Genomic DNA, 16,317 nt, shown 5'->3' on the forward strand with positions numbered 1-16,317 from the left:
TGTTGCTATCTGTTTAGCAAGTTGAGGCAGTGGTAGGTGCAGATAAGACAGCAGGATGGTACAGTCAGAGATGTGGATGACGTTAAGGCTTGCTTAGGAAGCGGTGGGAGCCAGTCAGTGTACCGGTGTCCATGGCCAAAGTTGAGTGCACACGGAAATCTGAACTCGGCACACACTTATGACTCATTTCCTCAGCTGGAAACAGAGGGATGCCTCCTGTGGGGCGGGAAACAAAGACTCCCTCCTGGACACATCTTGACACACCACTGCCTGTGGATCACATCTGGCTGATACCCAATTTGAGATAAGGTGCTTACACTCTCTGTCTGTGTGCCGATGAATCAAACCCCAGAATGTGCTAAAAAGATAAATTCAAAAAGTTTCGTATTAAAGCTTTGTAAGTCGTGCCAAGAACTGCCCTCCTCTGTGACCTTTTTACACACTGACAAACCACATTGCCTCATGTGTTTATTCAGTTTTACTGTCTTTGCAGAGCCGTAGCTCAGAGTACATTCAGCCTCTGCTTTTGTGTCTTGTGCGCCATACTGCGTCAGAGCTCACCACAAAGCCAGTAATGATGAGAGGCACCCTGAAAGCTGTTTTAATTTCAAGCTCAAGGCTCTGTTAACAGGATGGATGTCCTTTACGTCCAGTCCCCCCTCCCTCCTGGTTGCTTTGTCACTGTTGTCATGAGTGCTGGAGCCAGCCAGAGAGGAATCCCAGGAATCTTTTTTTCGGTTGACCTGGCTCTTATGTAGAACTGAGGAGTAACGGCGACATTGTCTAAGGAGCAGCCCTCTCCTGCTCCCTGGCTCCTCTTTAATAGTGAATTTCAGCCCCTGCATCACGTATAAGAATAGTCTGTGGCCCTCTCGGTGCATGAGAAAAACATTTATATCAAACAGCTGCTGTGTCGCCCATCACCATTTAACTGAATTATTCAGCTTTAATAAACTTTGCCAAGACAGAACTACTGAGCAGACATAGATTAATAGCAGTTTACAGTGGAGTGGGGAGGTAGTGTGTTAAACTCACCAGCAGTGACAGGGTTAATCATACCCATATGGTGTACCAAGAGGTTTGGTCCAATGCTGCTGTGGGCCAACAGGAGAGGGAAGGCTGGGTGGGGGCAGAACAGAAGGGAGAGGACAGCAGGGCAGACACTCTCCCAACACCTGCACCTGGTCACTTGATTCACGCTGAAACAGCCTCAAACTGCCTTTAAAGGATCATTTTAAAGGACCAACATCTTGTTCACATCTCGGTGATGGTTGCTGCCATCCAGGCTTAAACTTTTTTTTTTGTGGAGAGAGTGGAGCAAGCGTTCAGGGATCAGCTGTGTGTTTTTCTTTTTCTTTTTTATGTTTCATGGAAGAAATGCCGTCGGTTAATAGCAACTGATCACACAGGCAGCATTTTCTCTCTCTCTCTCTCTCTCTCTCTCTCTCTCTCTCTCCAGGGGAATTTGCAAACCTATCGGATTGTTTTATTCCTGCGCAGCGCTGCTAAGGGACATTTTCCAATCCAGCTCCGAGGCACTAAACGCGGGGAATGCAGCGGTAACATCCCGCAAGTTTTTTGGACCTCAGAGGCGTAGCGGGCACCGAGAAAGTCAGCTTTTTTCAAAGGTAAGACATTTCACTTCCCTCTGGTTTAACTTTTAACTCATGTTTGGTTACTCTGTAGCGTAGTCTAAAGGGTAGATGGCTGAGGCGCACACATTTGTTCGGTTCCTATTTCTGGATGTTGAGTTCACAGGTAAGTGCGCACTCCGCGGAAAAAAGAACTAGGCTATTCAAATACTATAATTATTTTTTAAAGGGAAACCATATGTTATTATAGCCGAACTTTAATCTGTCCTGCTGGAACCACCCAGCACAGAAAACCAGCAGAAATACCGTTATTCATTCAAATACAACCAAGTACAATCAGGTCATCATACATGCCCCACAGGCATATTTTTATATTTTAGTTCCTGATTGCTGATTGTTAGATATTTTTATATTTTTATAAGTTATTGAAATTACCTTTAGATTTTTCCATCATCTTTTAATTTAAAGTACATTAAATATAATGTGTAGGACATGATTTTTATACTGAGACATTTTGCCCTGTTGCCTAACCATTTATAGGAATACTATTCCAATAAGGCTTGAAATATGTCTGTGGTGTTCACATGCTTATGTGTTAATTTTCACTATGATTAGATGAATAGTTCCATTTTTGGTGAAAATGTTTAATTATTTATTTATTTTTTATAAACTGATCCAGTGCTCTTCTAATGGACGAGCCTCTCCTTAGGTGACAAATATCTGTGACTCTTTTATGACAAGAATTGTGTGTCCACATCATTGTGAGTACACATCTCATGGTGCATATGTATTATTAACAGTGAATATTATACAGTGTTTGATTGGAGGAATCGAGATCAAGCTTCCCTGGTGAGCAGATATATGGCAACTGTGTGATTATGCCAGGAAGCCTGTGAGGCGTTCCCAGTGGCTTCTGTTTTTAATTTCTAAATGTTCAGCATGCCAGTCAGTTCAGTTTCATCATTCATGTTTTTTAATGTGGACATATTTTTACACAATGTGTCACACAAAACCGAGTGCCGTATTGTGAAATATAATGAACATTTTGTGAAATCTCACTAGTTTTTCCCCATGAATACCTCTCCCTAAAAGCCCTCATTTCCAGGCTTGTACCCTGTGCCACTGGAGGCCTTGGCTACATGGATGCCATGAGAGAAAAAAAAGCCCGTGGGATGGCTTATAGCCTTAGCAAAGCACACCTTCAGGGAGACAATTTAATGGATGTTGTGGACTCAGCTTTTAGTATTCATAATTTATATGGGATCCTCTCCAGCAAAGTGCAGATGCATAATGAATGCTTGAGTTAAGGTCTAACAGTTAGGCTACGTTTCAACACCCCTAAACTGTCAGAAATTGTTTCAGCGAGGACTACCTGTTTCTTTGAACTGTCATGTATTTCACTCGTCAACTTCTGAAAGTACGTCGACGTGCTTTGTTGAAAGACTGAGAGAGAGGCAGAGGGAATCACTGATGGGCATCTGAGCCTTTTTGAAATTCACATTTCTAGGAAAATGTGGATAAAATATATGTTTAAGAAATTGTAATATGTCTAATAATAATGCACAAGATGAAGACAAGAACACAGACAAGAAGACACAAATCTCCTTTTTCAGACTTTTTCCATGTGACTTGCAAATAGCATTATACAGTCTTGACACATACCTCACTACATTTAAATAAATAATAGGCCTGTCATATTTTCCAGAGCAGGTGTGAAGATTTGGACGTTGTTCTCTCCTGCCAAACTATACGTCTCGCCTTGGAAGGCTGCAGGCCAAACTTCTGATCACAGAGATCAGAGAAAGAGAGAGAGAGAGACTCTCTTTCCTGTCCTTCCTTCTTTTTCTGTCTCATATTTCTCATGGGGCATTCTATAATAATAGTTCATTCCTCTTTCTTTTTTCGTCCAGATTTAGATCTCTGTGGGCTACCTGCATGACTGTTACCATGACAGCATCTGGAGCCCAACTCCTCCTGTTGGCCTTATGTGTTTACAGAGGCTCGGGCCTGCAGCAGTCTGCTCCGCGGGTTCGACTCTCCTTCAAAGGTGAGCTCATACAGATTAACTAAAACTCCTCTGGCAGCAGGGATTGTCATAATAGTTTCTTTTAATTGTTTGGTTTCTCCCTCTAAGTCACACACGCACACACAAACTAATGCACATTCCCATGCACGCATCCACACCAGCGGTTATGTTTCCTCTTTATACATATGTAAAGAATGTATTTCCTGCCACATGTCAAACAGTGCAACACTGGAAACAAAAGGTGGATATTACGTGTGGTTAGTTACTGGTAGTGCCCTCCGACCAAGTTTCTCTCCACACCCTAAAACCAACACGCACTGGAGTCTGACCTGTCAGTTCTTCTTTGTTTTTGATGTCTGACATGATGACACAAGAAGGAAACACCTGAAATTTGATCACAAGAGATAAATGATATTTCAGAGCTTTAATGTTTTGGCCGCAAGGTGTGAGTTCAAAATGAGGGTGGATAGAGGTTTTTAACGCCCTTTTTTGTAGGCATTTGGGATTTTCCCATGCAGTCTGCTCCTCGTCCTCATTATCTTTAACAGCAGATATTCATGTTACAAATATGCGGATGACACCTTTGATCAAAACAATGCTGGATGATTACAGTTATTTCTGCATCCCCATCATGCTGTCACTTTAAGTCCACCTGCACATGTGGACGTGCACGCTCGCAAACAAACACACTACACACACGTCACACCTGAAGTAACCCGTAAGTAAGAATTAGAGGTGTGAATCAGATTTACAACATGCTTTCATGTGGAGGTGAGTCAAGATGTTGTGCTCCAAGGTCAGGTCTAGGCAGCGTTCACATGTTTGGTGTCTTATCTTGTTAAACTGCAGTGATTCAATAAGAAACATTTATGGTTTTGTACAATTTCAACAAGACATCTGAAGCAGATTAGAGGTGAGCTAATCATGAGATGTGTGGTTGATGACAACTGGCAGTTGGAGTCTACATAAGGAGCTGTTTTGAATTCAACTGATTTTGTAAGACTGAAAACAGCTGTCTACATGCTGTTCGTGGCTGTCGTATACGGCAACTGTTCCATTTGAGGCTTGAGAGAGTAATTGCTGTGCATTTTTATATGACCTTTAACACTAATCCCCTTTCAGTAAACAGCTTATACACTGCAGTGTGTTTTTTTGCAGAAGGGTGCACAAACTATTAGTAGTAGTCTGACAATTACACAAGTTTGGTCTTGAACTTCATCATGTTCTTCCTTGCGTTAAGATACAGGAATTCACATCTGTACAGATCTCTCTGAGGCAAATTCATGTATAAGAACTTGTTCAGAGCAGCTGAGAGGTGTTGAATTGTTAGATTGTTGGTGAGGTTTTTCCGATAAAGCAGCCACATTCACAGACCTCAGTCACCCCTCCCCCCTAATACCAAACAAAAAGGAGAAAAGTTGGATTTACTCCCCAACTGTTTTCTGCCACTCCAAGGATTTATTGTTCATTGTTTGTGACACCGAGTCTCTTTGTTCCCCGAGGCGCCTGTGGAGGAGGTTTCGGGACGGCTGGAGGACATGTGACTCTTCTGAACGAATGAGCCGGTCTGAGTGACACTCTGGGGTACAGGAGCCCTGCAGAGGATAGAGATCTTACATTGTTTCCTCTGTCGCTGGGAGGTTGTGTCAGTTATACACACTTCAAAGGGATTGACTGAGTCTCATTTGATAGAATTAGTCAGCATTGCTAGAAAGCAAAATGTGCAATGTAATTGAAACCATGTTTCAGAATCTCATGCGCCCACAGTGCTGTCACCAGTTTGTTCATACTTGGGATAGGCCTGAGACTAAACAGCAGTGGTCATTAGTGCCTTAGTGACAATATGTTGTCAGGTTGTAACATGAGAGCTTATAGTGGCCCAGCTGAAGCTTCATACTATAATTGTGTGTCCTTCCTAGTGTTTCCCTATCAGTGTGAGAATGTTGTCAGGGGATAAGTGTTTGCTGAATGTTTACCAGATGATGGCAGTACATTGTTTGCTATTTTTGGAGAATGGAGACATGTATAGGGGTGTGGTGTTTCTACATTTAGCCTGTTCAGTGAATCCACTATGGCCCAGTGGAGCCTGTCCAGAGGCTTGTTATCCTGTGTTTACCTCTCAGGAACAGAACCGGACCTCATCCTACCTCTAAGGCTCCATCTCATGTCGTCCGGAGATCCGATTGCATAGCTTATTTTAGTGGCACCTTGGCTGCATCCTGTTAACATTGACCTCAAAAGGAAGATGGAAGGCACTTTGATGTAAATAAAGATTGTGCTTCCTCTTGAATCCCTGTAAGCCGGCTTCTGAGGGTCTCTGCGAACATTTGTCATTATATAAGCCTGCTGTCTTTAACATGCTTACACTGTGTCCCAATGTGCACATATGGTGACCAATACCTTACCCATGACACAGATGTGTGTGTGTGTGTGTGTGTGTGTGTGTGTGTGTGTGTGTGTGTGTGTGTGTGTGTGTGTGTGTGTGTGTTTTAAAATGATGCAATGAATTGTTGGATGGAAGAATGGAAACGAGTCACATTCGGAGGTAGAGTGCTGCACACAGTCCATTTGTCTCGCAGCAGATGAAAATTGTTCAATCAAAGCTTTCAAGAGAACAAAAAAGGAGAAACATTTTCCACTGCAGCTTGTCTTAACAGGTTACGCTCTGCTGAACACAATCCTGATCTTAAGAATTAGCTCCGAGTTCCACTGACCGTATTTCCTAAGGGACCGGCTTTTTCATCTAACTCCACTGGGCATGTGGTGCCTTAAACTCAATCAGAAAGTCAGGACACATAAAATATTGAGATCTTAAAAGCAAATATGTTTCTTAAAATGCACCAAGTTGAGTTATATTTAATCAGTGACACACATTTTCCAGAAAAGAAGTGAGAAGGGTGTTGTTCAAGGGACCGCAAGTTCATCCATGTCAGTAATGAAACATGTTAAAGGCATAAAAGGAATAATGTGAAAAGATTTTGAGAGCTAACCTTTGCTCCCCCTGCTGTTGGTTTTCCAAATGGTGTAGATGTGGGTTTTTTTTTTAACAAAGCTGGAAAACTATTCACACAGAACTGATGGACACAAGGGCAGCGCGACCCTTCAGTTTCTCCTTCAACACCAGTGACTACCGCATCCTCCTGATGGACCAGGATCAGGGCCGTCTGTACCTGGGCAGCCGGGAGTATCTGGTGGCTCTGGACATGCACAATGTCAACAAGGAGCCCCTCATAGTGCGTAAAAACTCTATTTTATTAAACGCTTACATTTCGTATGTGACATTAAGTCTCTATGTACAATGATCCTTAATAATCCAATATTTTCGGGTGTCTTCTGTTCTTAAAAAACACAGATCCACTGGCCAGCATCTGCTAAGAGAAAGGGAGAATGTCAGATGACAGGAAAGGGAAGACAGGTGGGATCATGTATTTACATCCTGCTCTTTCAAAAATCGGAGACTTGTGCTTTCAAGACGGGACAATGACGACAGTGATGTTTGAATTCCATTTGTCTTACTCCGCTTTGTCCAGGGTGAATGTGCCAACTTTGTGCGGATGATAGAGCCGTGGAACCGCACCCACCTCTACACCTGTGGAACAGGGGCGTACCAACCTATCTGCACATTCATTAACAGAGGCTGGAGGGCAGAGGTACACACAAAAACATTTACAGTTCCCCTAGTGGGACTTACCGCAAAAGTCCCTCAGCAGTAGGCCTGGAAAGCGTTGTCCTGCTAAATATTTTAGTACTACAAACTGGGACACTGATTTGTTTATGATTTCCCCATGCTCCCTCACGACGTTTTAGCAATCTATTTTTATGCATACTTTCCCTCTGCAGGACTACCTGTTTAGGCTGGTCCCTGGGTATGTGGATTCAGGGAAAGGAAAATGTTCCTACGATCCCAAACAGGAGAACATCGCAGTTCTGATCAGTAAGACATGCTTCATTTATAGGCAGAAAATACACAAAACCTTATCAGATTCCCCATGCTACTGAATCACAACATCTCACCTTTTTGTTCTTTTATTGCCTTCCCTCTGCAGATGGAAACATATACGCAGGGGTCCATATTGACTTCATGAGTACAGATGCTGCTCTGTTTAGGACCATGGGAGGGAGAACAGCAATCAGAACAGAGCAGTATGACTCCAGGTGGCTCAATGGTGAGTAAGTGTGGGTGTGAGGAGGTAAATGTTTCTGATTACAGGTTATGGCTTCTCTTCTTATTTGGCAACCACTTGCCTCAATCCTCTCTCTGCTTATCTGTTTTTATCCTCTAGAGCCTGTGTTTGTTCAGATCCAGCAGATCCCTGACAGTGCAGAAAGGAACGACGACAAACTTTACTTCTTTTTCCGTGAGAAGAGTCTAGACTCGAGTGGTGGGGCGAGCCCCAGCGTCTTAGCCAGGGTGGGAAGAGTGTGTCTGGTGAGCAAAATCGTACATGGAGTGAAAATATATGCAGCTTACCTTGTAATATGAAGCGCATTCTGCGTATTGAGCCATGACCCAATTTCCTTCCTGTCTAGAATGATGAAGGAGGGCAGAAGTCCCTGGTGAACCGCTGGACGACGTTCCTGAAGGCTCGTCTTATCTGTTCAGTGATAGGAGAAGATGGAGTGGAGACACGATTTGATGAACTACGTGAGGCCACAATAAAATAAGCACTGCTTTTAAAGTGATAGTATTTTAATTGCATCTCTTTTTATCATTGTGTTATTGATTTCGTATCATTCCTCTTCCAGGCGATGTGTTTATTCAGCCCACACAGGATGAGCGAAACCCTATGGTGTACGCTCTCTTCACTACAGCAGGGTGAGTTTTTTTTTTTTGTCGGTTGATAAATTCCCAAGTCATCCCACCTTTTTGTGGACAATTAATGCTTTTAATTTCAGGGATAAGATGCAAGCTTTCTCCTACTTCTGCTTCTTACCTTAATTGTCTCTTTCTGCTCAAGCTCGGTGTTCAAGGGCTCAGCAGTCTGCGTTTACTCAATGGCTGATATCCGTAATGTCTTCAATGGACCCTTTGCCCACAAGCATGGCCATAATTACCAATGGACTGAGTATACTGGCAAGATTCCCTACCCACGGCCTGGAACAGTACGTATCTGTTATATTATAAATAAAAACTAAATTTGCATCAATAGAAAGTTACCAAATTATTTAAACATCTCCCTTCCCATCCAGTGTCCAGGAGGAACCTTCACTCCTGGTATCCGTTCCTCCAAGAACTTTTCAGATGAGGCTGTGAATTTCATCAGAGCTCATCCCCTCATGTTCCATCCAGTTTATCCTATCCACCGCCGCCCCCTGGTGGTGAGAACCGGCGTGGACTACCGCTTCACTGCGCTGGTGGTGGATCAGGTGGATGCTGTGGATGGACGCTATGAGGTGCTCTTCCTGGGGACAGGTGAGACAACTAAAGGGCTGATGACTGGAGGATTAGTTTGGCAAGAAAATCTCGTAAAGGTCATAAATATAATTCCTCTCGCTTCCAGATCGAGGCACTGTCCAAAAAGTTATAGTTTTACCTAAGGATCCAACTAGCATGGAGGAACTGACACTAGAGGAAGTGGAGGTTTTCAGGGTATGTCTAAATATGTGTTCCTGAAAAGGCAAAAATACTTTGAACTCAAACACAAAGTCTTATTGATTAATCTTTTTGCTGTTTATAATTTACAGACTAGAGCTCCAGTCAAAACAATGAAGATATCCTCTAAAAGAGTAAGCAAATTCAAGACAATAAAGACAAATCAAAGATAAAAGATTGGCATTTCAGTGCTTGTACCACAACAGACTCTTCACAGTCTCACTGAGTTTATTTTGCTTTTGTCACCACAGCAACAGCTGTATGTGTCATCAGACGCGGGGTTGACCCAGGTGTCCCTGCACCGCTGTGGTGTGTATGGCAGGGCCTGCTCGGACTGCTGTCTGGCTCGAGACCCCTACTGTGCCTGGGACGGAGAGAGCTGCTCTGCCTTCACCCCGTCGACCAAGAGGTCAGGACCATCTTGTATGTTCGCAGTGCACTGTTTCAAGATTCAAAGGAAGTGAACTTAATTCTTAATTCTGACCTTTACTCAGGAGGAGCAGAAGACAGGATGTTAAACATGGTGACCCACTGAGGCAGTGCAGAGGCTTTAATGCTAAAGGTGTGGCAAACATTTTTTGGCATTTAAAGATCATGAATATTACAAATTTTGTTATGTTTTGAGCAGTTGTCACCGTTTCATCTCTCTATCTCTGCAGTGGAGAAACGTCTGCGAGAAATAGTGCAGTTTGGGGTGGAGGGCAGCAGTACCTTCTTGGAGTGTCAGCCCCGCTCTCCCCAGGCCACCGTCAAGTGGCTCTTCCAGAGGGATGGAAAGAGGAAATTGGTGAGGAAGAACAATTAAAGGAATAGTTTGGGGACATAAGACTATTCACTCTTGCAGAAAGTTAGACATGAATATGGATACCACTCTCACAACAAATACAAGTCTTGTTGACACTGTGAGGTTGCCAGGTAACAGGCAGACACCAAGAGTCATTGTGTCCAGCCAAGAAATAATCAGCCACATACATCCCCCTGAAACTCCAACATATTGTTCTTACACTTCGGTTTTTGAATGGATTAAACAAACAATATGTAGCAGGTGCTGGTTGGCAGAGTTCATTACCTTTGGATAGAGCCAGGCTAGCTGTTTCCAATCTCTATGCTAAGCTAAGCTAAGCTAAGTGTATTTACAGTACAGATATGAAAGTGGTATCAAGAAAGCGAATAATCAAATTTCCCAAAACATTATTTTGTCTTTAAGAGCATCAACCCCCTGCCCTCTTTGTACTCTGTATACAAATTTAAATACTAGACTTTCACTTTCCTGTTGTTTAATTTTTTTTCTGAAGCTCAACCGTGTGGGAGGTATTCTGAAGACCAACCACGGTATCCTCCTGAAGTCTCTCAACCAATCAGATGCGGGGCTCTACCACTGCCTTGCCACTGAGAACAACTTTAAACACACGGTGACCCGTGTGGCGCTGCGCATCCTGGATCGAGACATCGTTTTAGCTCTCACTGCACAAGATGAGGACGACGAGCCAAAAACTCGCCAAGTGGGACCTTATACACAGTCATCCCTCGTCTCCACACCCTTCCCCCCGGAGATTAGACTGATTAACCAGTACTGCCAGTCCTACTGGGAACAACTCAGTCCCAAACAGCAGCAGCAGCGCAAGCGCACCAGCCGCAGGCACACAGAGAGCCAGGACCAAGGCCTCGGCTAAAGCACTGGACTGATGTTGTCCAACACTGGCCTGTCTGGACTTTATGGTGGACTTTTATGTTTGACATGCATGTTTGTGTGTCACCTCCATTCATTAGGCAGGTGATGGTGCCATGCTGTCATTAAAGTACCATATTGGTGGTTTTGCAAGCGTCAAACTAGAAAATACAAATTGTGTTTATTTTACATTACCAGTGACCACTAACGTACATTTTTAGATCGATTTTCTATTTCAGGTATCAGTTCCTGTTGACATTTGAATCAACTTACAGAATTATTTTCAAACTTCTTCTTCTTGTTAAGTTCAGGTGCTTTCGGGAAACCCCAGTGTCTGTGACTTGAGGATCATGGTGGAAGATCAGTGTTTTTAGTGCAAGAAACAAATAAAAATTACCAAAAAAAACTTTTTAATAAAATAATAATAAATAAAGAGGAGTTTTGGAAATGCAGCTGGATTGCAATGCAACTATAAAAGTAACAAAGACCGTTCAATTTGAATGATCATTTTAGAAGATGGTAAAATGTGATGTAAAGTATATGCAGCATGTAGTTAATAGGCTTCAACATGCAAAACCACAGATATGGTACTTTCAAGTATCTTGAAACAGAAATGTAATATATTGATTGTGAATATAATATATATGGTCATGATATGGTCATTGGATTACTCTTGTATGAAGATAATATGATGAATGCATATGTTGCATGCATAACTGTTGTTTGTTGCAAGTTGTACATTTTACTGTTGTTCTGTTTTCAACCTTGGTGTGTATTGATGTTCGTAAGGTGTAATGTATTCTGTTAAGCTAATTCCATTGGATGTTGTCATATAATGACTCCCTTACTGTCCTGTGCTCTAGTGACCTACAGTATGTGAGTGTTGAAGATATGTATAGCGTACAGTGTTCTTCCAGTTATGCACTTTGTCGGTGGTGGTATTCGAGGGAATTGGGGATCTTTGCACAGATGTATGAGAAAATGTTACAGGAACATAATGTTTTTTATGTACAGTATGTTATAAAAACGGGAATGAAACCGGCTCATTTTAGTATTGATTGTTGGTGTTCTGTCATATGCTGTGTTTACAATTTTTCAAATTGGTCTTTTTAAAGGAAGCACAAAGAACAAGACATTTTCCAGCCAGAGCCACCATTCACCTTCATTGTGAGTAACACAGTGCTATATGCTGTCATGCTGATGAACCCTACACTGGAAATGTTCAAACAAATATATAAACATTTCAGAAGACTCTTAAACTTGTGTTATTTCACTTCCAAGTCTTTTATTATTTGTTTATAAAATGATCCACACACAGTTTCAGTGTGTCTAAACACATGTAACAGTATTTATTGCAAGTGAGAAGTCTGTAACTAAACTCAAACTTGAAATAAGTTCAAAATCCATTACTCAGTCATCCCATTCGTCGTCGTCTTCGTCATCATCTCCGCCCTCATCTTCACTTTCATCTGAAAGAGAAGACAAATATATTTATAAGATGTGAGACTTTTTTTGGGTAATTTGGTTCCAACACACTTGTCATGTAGTTTGGAATTAATGTTCTAATATTTACCAGAGGAATGGATGACTTTACTCCTCTTCTGCATGACCATCATGAGAGCACCAACGATGCCCTCACTTGACTCTGGTGTTGTTGGCGGGGCTACATCAGGACTGTCTGTCACCTATAACACACACCAGGAGAGGACAATGATGTATTGCATCATGACACTCGGAAATTGTGAACTTATATATAGCATGTATTAAATGTTTTTACGAAAACGAAGTTGCTTTACATTTCTGAGCTTCTTCCCCAGTCTGATCTGATCCAGCAGTGCTCCTCTGCTTTCTCCTTTTCCAGAAGATGGGGGAGGAGGTGGTGGCGGGCCACCAGAGAGAGGCGGAGGAGGTGGGAAATCTGAAGAAATTGAAGTTTGGGGAGGTGGAGGTGGAGGTGGTGGGGGAGGAGGGGGGGGGGCGCCTCCTCCACCTCCTCTGCTGGGTGTAGACGGGACAGGAGGAGGTGGGAAACCCATGGAGCGCTGTTGGCTGGAGGGCGGCGGGGGAGGAGGCAAGTTGTGGGAGGAGGGGGGCGGTGGGAAATTAGAGGATTTGGAAGGCGGTGATGGGAAGTGAGAAGGTGAAGAGTGTGCTGGTGGTGGTGGTGGTGGTGGACCGCCTCTGCTTGATGGAGGAGGTGGTGGTGGCACGCCTCCACGTGCTGGAGGTGGCTGGTGGGATGGGCTCCCTCGCTGTGATGGGCCTGGGATGGGAGGCAGGGGACCAGAGCGGCCTCGAGGAGGTGGAGGGTTTGGAGCAGAGTGACTGGAGCCTGGCACAGGAGGCAGAGGCCCTTGTCTGCCAGGTGGAGGAGGTGGAGGTCCACCAGCTGTAATGCAATGGAACAAGACATGCATAAGAATTCAGCCTAAGCTTTAGCTTATTACATTAGCCTGCAGGGAGATTAATAAGGAGGAACAAAGTGTGAATCTAACCTCTGTTCACCTCCCTTTTGACCGCCTCCATGCCTCCAGACTGCTCAATGACATTATAGATGAGCTGGGAAGTCTGTTCATCCATCATCTCATTTTCACCGATCCCAGCTTGCGACAGCAAATTCAACAGGTCTGGGTCAATATTGTTTGGATCCCAACCGACATGAGAAACATGCCTGACAGAAAGGAAAAAAAGGAGAGCATGACACAGTTACAAATAACAACATCCTCTCTAGATATTAACCAAACTTCACTGCTTGACATCGAGGCAACACATTCAAAACACTCACTTAAATCCACTGGGTGCCCCTATGTCTGCTTTGGAGAGTTTGAGGCCCTTTTTCTTCTTATCCTTCTTGTCCTTCTTTCCTTTGCTGGTCACAACTAAGGGAGCAGCAGGTGAAGGCATGGAGCGGTAGCGTGAAGATTGGATATCTGGGTTTTGGATGTCCACTGTTGCCATGTGAAAAGAACCAGGGCTGCCAGGTGATGCTTTTGGAGGAGATACAGAGCACATGAAGAGTGGTGTTTTATTACTGTTAAATTCCATGTATATTGGTGGTTGTAAAAGTTACAGTAGAAACATGCTTAGATCAAAGATATACACACCATTTTGAGATGGGACTGGAGGTAGGGAACCTCTTTCTACAGTAACCAGAAACAGGGGACGAGGAAAGGAATATTATTAATCTTATGGTTTGCTCCTGAATACAATTATACAGAGATTAGATGTATTGCTATCTCACCATTAGGCGGCGGGGGGCGCTGTTTCTTGTCTGTCAATAACAAGGAGGTGAGAGAAACCATTTTGCGTCACATCACCACACCATAATACAATATTTATTCAGCTAAAATACACAGTTAAAAACAATTGCTCAAATGACGAAGAAAGAAACTTTTTATGAATTATTAATATTAATCAATCCATTAGTTCCTGAGAATGTATTATAATTTGTGTTCAATGGATACAGGAATCTCTTGATAAGGACTTAATTGTAATAAGTTTTAGATTTTTGCAAAGATCAACCTCATTTAAGTTGATTTCAATATTTTTCCAGTATTATATTGCAAATAATATATTAGCCCATAAACATATACAAAACATACTGCAGTTGCAAATATGTTTGAAATAAGAAACATTTAAAAAAAGATAAACATCAGGGTAGAAGCACTGATCTCTCTGACCTTGACGGTTGTGTCTTTGGTTGATTTTATCGATGACAGCATTTTGGAAAGCTTCTGCTTCCTGTTGCATTGCAAAGTTCAGTCCGACTTGACAGTCCTGCAAACAGGGAACAAACAAGGAACCACATAAATAAAAACAACAAAAAAAACAGGACTATAAAGATTTGATATTTTTAACACAAATTATTTTAGTGCACCACATCATAACTTGACAACAACAACAAGTTGGAGGAAGAGGTCAAATGAGGTTGCTTACGTCTGCAGCAAAGGTGTGAAAGTACGGCTGTGGTGAGGAGTAAACAATCTGGTTATAGAGCTCCTGCTCCCAAACGTGCCTCCCTGTCTGTGGAAAAACATGATAAATATATCAATCCCTCAGTATTACTCATGTAAAATGTAAAATGTAAGTAATCTTGTGTCATAGTTTAGTAATTCTTCAATACACAGGACGACATTGGTTAGATCATCAGTCCAAAGAGGGCCTAAATATACTTCAACAGCCATCTAATTAGACTCTTAGCATGACTGCAGCATTGTTACCTTCAAATCAAACATCCGTATGAAGTAGGAGCGCTGAGGGTTGTCTTTGACGAAGCAGACTACTCCAGTATGCTGCAGGCTCCATGTGGATGGACTGTGAGGCAAAGCCATAAACAGCTGTGCAACTGCAGTGGCCACGGACTAGACACACAGACAACACATACATTGAAAACAGTTCAGTGCTGATAGGACACTTGAGAGCATTTTATTGCTTCTGGATGTAAATGTGCAGTTATGTGGTGAGGATTCACTTCCTTGTCTGCTTTCATTTGTTCAGATAACAATTTGAAGTGCTGGAATGCTATAAATTTGTCATAAGTCGTTTAAATGTGCAGCCGATGTTTTTTTTTTGTTATGATAATCTGACACAACTTTCTTTAACAGTTTAAAGAAGGTCAGGAATGAATCAACTTCCACTCTACAGTTAGACTAGGCCTGGTGTCTAATTCTGACACCAGAGGAAGAAACAGTTAAGCCACCATTTCCTGTTACAGCTACCTCCTTTTTGATGACCTAATGTCAGCAAGTCATTTTAAACTGCGTTTGCATCAACGTACGGTTGTTTCCTTTGCCGAAAATGCCAAAATTAAGACTTGAATTCAAGTTTAGCTGAACATATTAACAAATAAGGAGGATGTAAACAAACAAACAAACAACAAAGCAACTCAGAAAAACAGTCAAACTACAACATGGTTGTTAGTTAAGATGAATATACAATGTAAAAGTCTTCGACTCAAGGTTCAACCACCAACTGTGCTCATTACAATTCAGGACATGATGTTTAACCACCAAGGTCTCGCAGGACTGAAAAAGTTTTTACATAGCAATAAGAACAACCTGTACTATATTTGTTAGCTTCTCTTTTCACTTTTACAATAAACTCTTCCATAAGAAAGGAACAGGACTAAAACTAAAGCAGGTTATCTTTCTCACAATGAGCAATCCCCTCCCTGGCCAGTTCAGAACTTACAGCACACCTTCTGCCCAACAGCTCCTCCAGCTTCTCATTCTCCTGTTGGTTCAGCAGAGAGCTCTGGATGCTGTCCAGTTTAGATTTAGATCCACGGCTCATGGTCTTCTCATAAGTCTCCCAGTTTATCTTAAATTAATGTGTACAGCATTTGAAAAAGCGTCCTCTCTACACCGTCAGAATACTAAACTCTACAGTAAAGGAAGTTTCTCTTCTCTGTTCTGTGCACACATCAGAGCCGGAAACG

General features: G+C 42.5%; 2 protein-coding genes across 3 annotated transcripts; one reads left to right on the forward strand and one right to left on the reverse strand.

Moving 5' to 3' along the window:
- The first annotated feature begins 1,111 nt into the window (after positions 1–1,111).
- Positions 1,112–12,139, forward strand: LOC127377044 (semaphorin-3F). Its single transcript, XM_051424603.1, has 18 exons — positions 1,112–1,628; positions 3,503–3,639; positions 6,691–6,851; positions 6,971–7,033; positions 7,149–7,268; positions 7,459–7,552; positions 7,665–7,784; positions 7,902–8,047; positions 8,149–8,263; positions 8,365–8,434; positions 8,577–8,721; positions 8,809–9,031; positions 9,120–9,208; positions 9,304–9,345; positions 9,463–9,620; positions 9,706–9,773; positions 9,871–9,998; positions 10,507–12,139. The coding sequence occupies exons 2-18, from the start codon at positions 3,528–3,530 to the stop codon at positions 10,882–10,884; spliced, it is 2,232 nt and encodes a 743-aa protein (XP_051280563.1). The 5' UTR covers positions 1,112–1,628; positions 3,503–3,527; the 3' UTR covers positions 10,885–12,139.
- Position 12,140: 1 nt separating this feature from the next.
- LOC127377045 (actin nucleation-promoting factor WAS) lies at positions 12,141–16,297 on the reverse strand. 2 transcript variants are annotated; one of them, XM_051424604.1, is made up of 11 exons: positions 16,071–16,297; positions 15,101–15,241; positions 14,817–14,903; positions 14,561–14,657; positions 14,122–14,151; positions 13,985–14,020; positions 13,666–13,867; positions 13,376–13,551; positions 12,677–13,269; positions 12,454–12,565; positions 12,141–12,349 (listed from the first exon to the last, which is right to left on the reverse strand). In XM_051424604.1, exons 1-11 carry the CDS (start codon positions 16,170–16,172, stop codon positions 12,291–12,293), a joined length of 1,635 nt encoding a protein of 544 aa, XP_051280564.1. In that variant the 5' UTR covers positions 16,173–16,297; the 3' UTR covers positions 12,141–12,290. The 2 variants fall into 2 exon arrangements, with proteins under 2 accessions (XP_051280564.1, XP_051280565.1); XM_051424605.1 differs by having other exon boundaries at positions 16,078–16,239.
- Between the last annotated feature and the right edge of the window lie 20 nt (positions 16,298–16,317).

The sequence above is a fragment of the Dicentrarchus labrax genome, unplaced genomic scaffold, assembly GCF_905237075.1.
Source record: "Dicentrarchus labrax unplaced genomic scaffold, dlabrax2021, whole genome shotgun sequence".
NCBI lineage: Eukaryota > Metazoa > Chordata > Actinopteri > Moronidae > Dicentrarchus > Dicentrarchus labrax.

Excerpts from the sequence above, each read along its gene's own strand:
- LOC127377044 (XM_051424603.1), top strand. The coding sequence starts at position 3,528 with ATGACTGTTACCATGACAGCATCTGGAGCCCAACTCCTCCTGTTGGCC. Across the intron at positions 8,435-8,576 it reads GCTCTCTTCACTACAGCAGG|CTCGGTGTTCAAGGGCTCAG; the intron begins GTGAGTTTTTTT and ends TTTCTGCTCAAG. Across the intron at positions 9,621-9,705 it reads TTCACCCCGTCGACCAAGAG|GAGGAGCAGAAGACAGGATG; the intron begins GTCAGGACCATC and ends ACCTTTACTCAG.
- LOC127377045 (XM_051424604.1), bottom strand. The coding sequence starts at position 16,172 with ATGAGCCGTGGATCTAAATCTAAACTGGACAGCATCCAGAGCTCTCTG. Across the intron at positions 15,242-16,070 it reads TGTTGGGCAGAAGGTGTGCT|TCCGTGGCCACTGCAGTTGC; the intron begins GTAAGTTCTGAA and ends CTGTGTGTCTAG. Across the intron at positions 13,270-13,375 it reads CAAAAGGGAGGTGAACAGAG|CTGGTGGACCTCCACCTCCT; the intron begins GTTAGATTCACA and ends ATTGCATTACAG.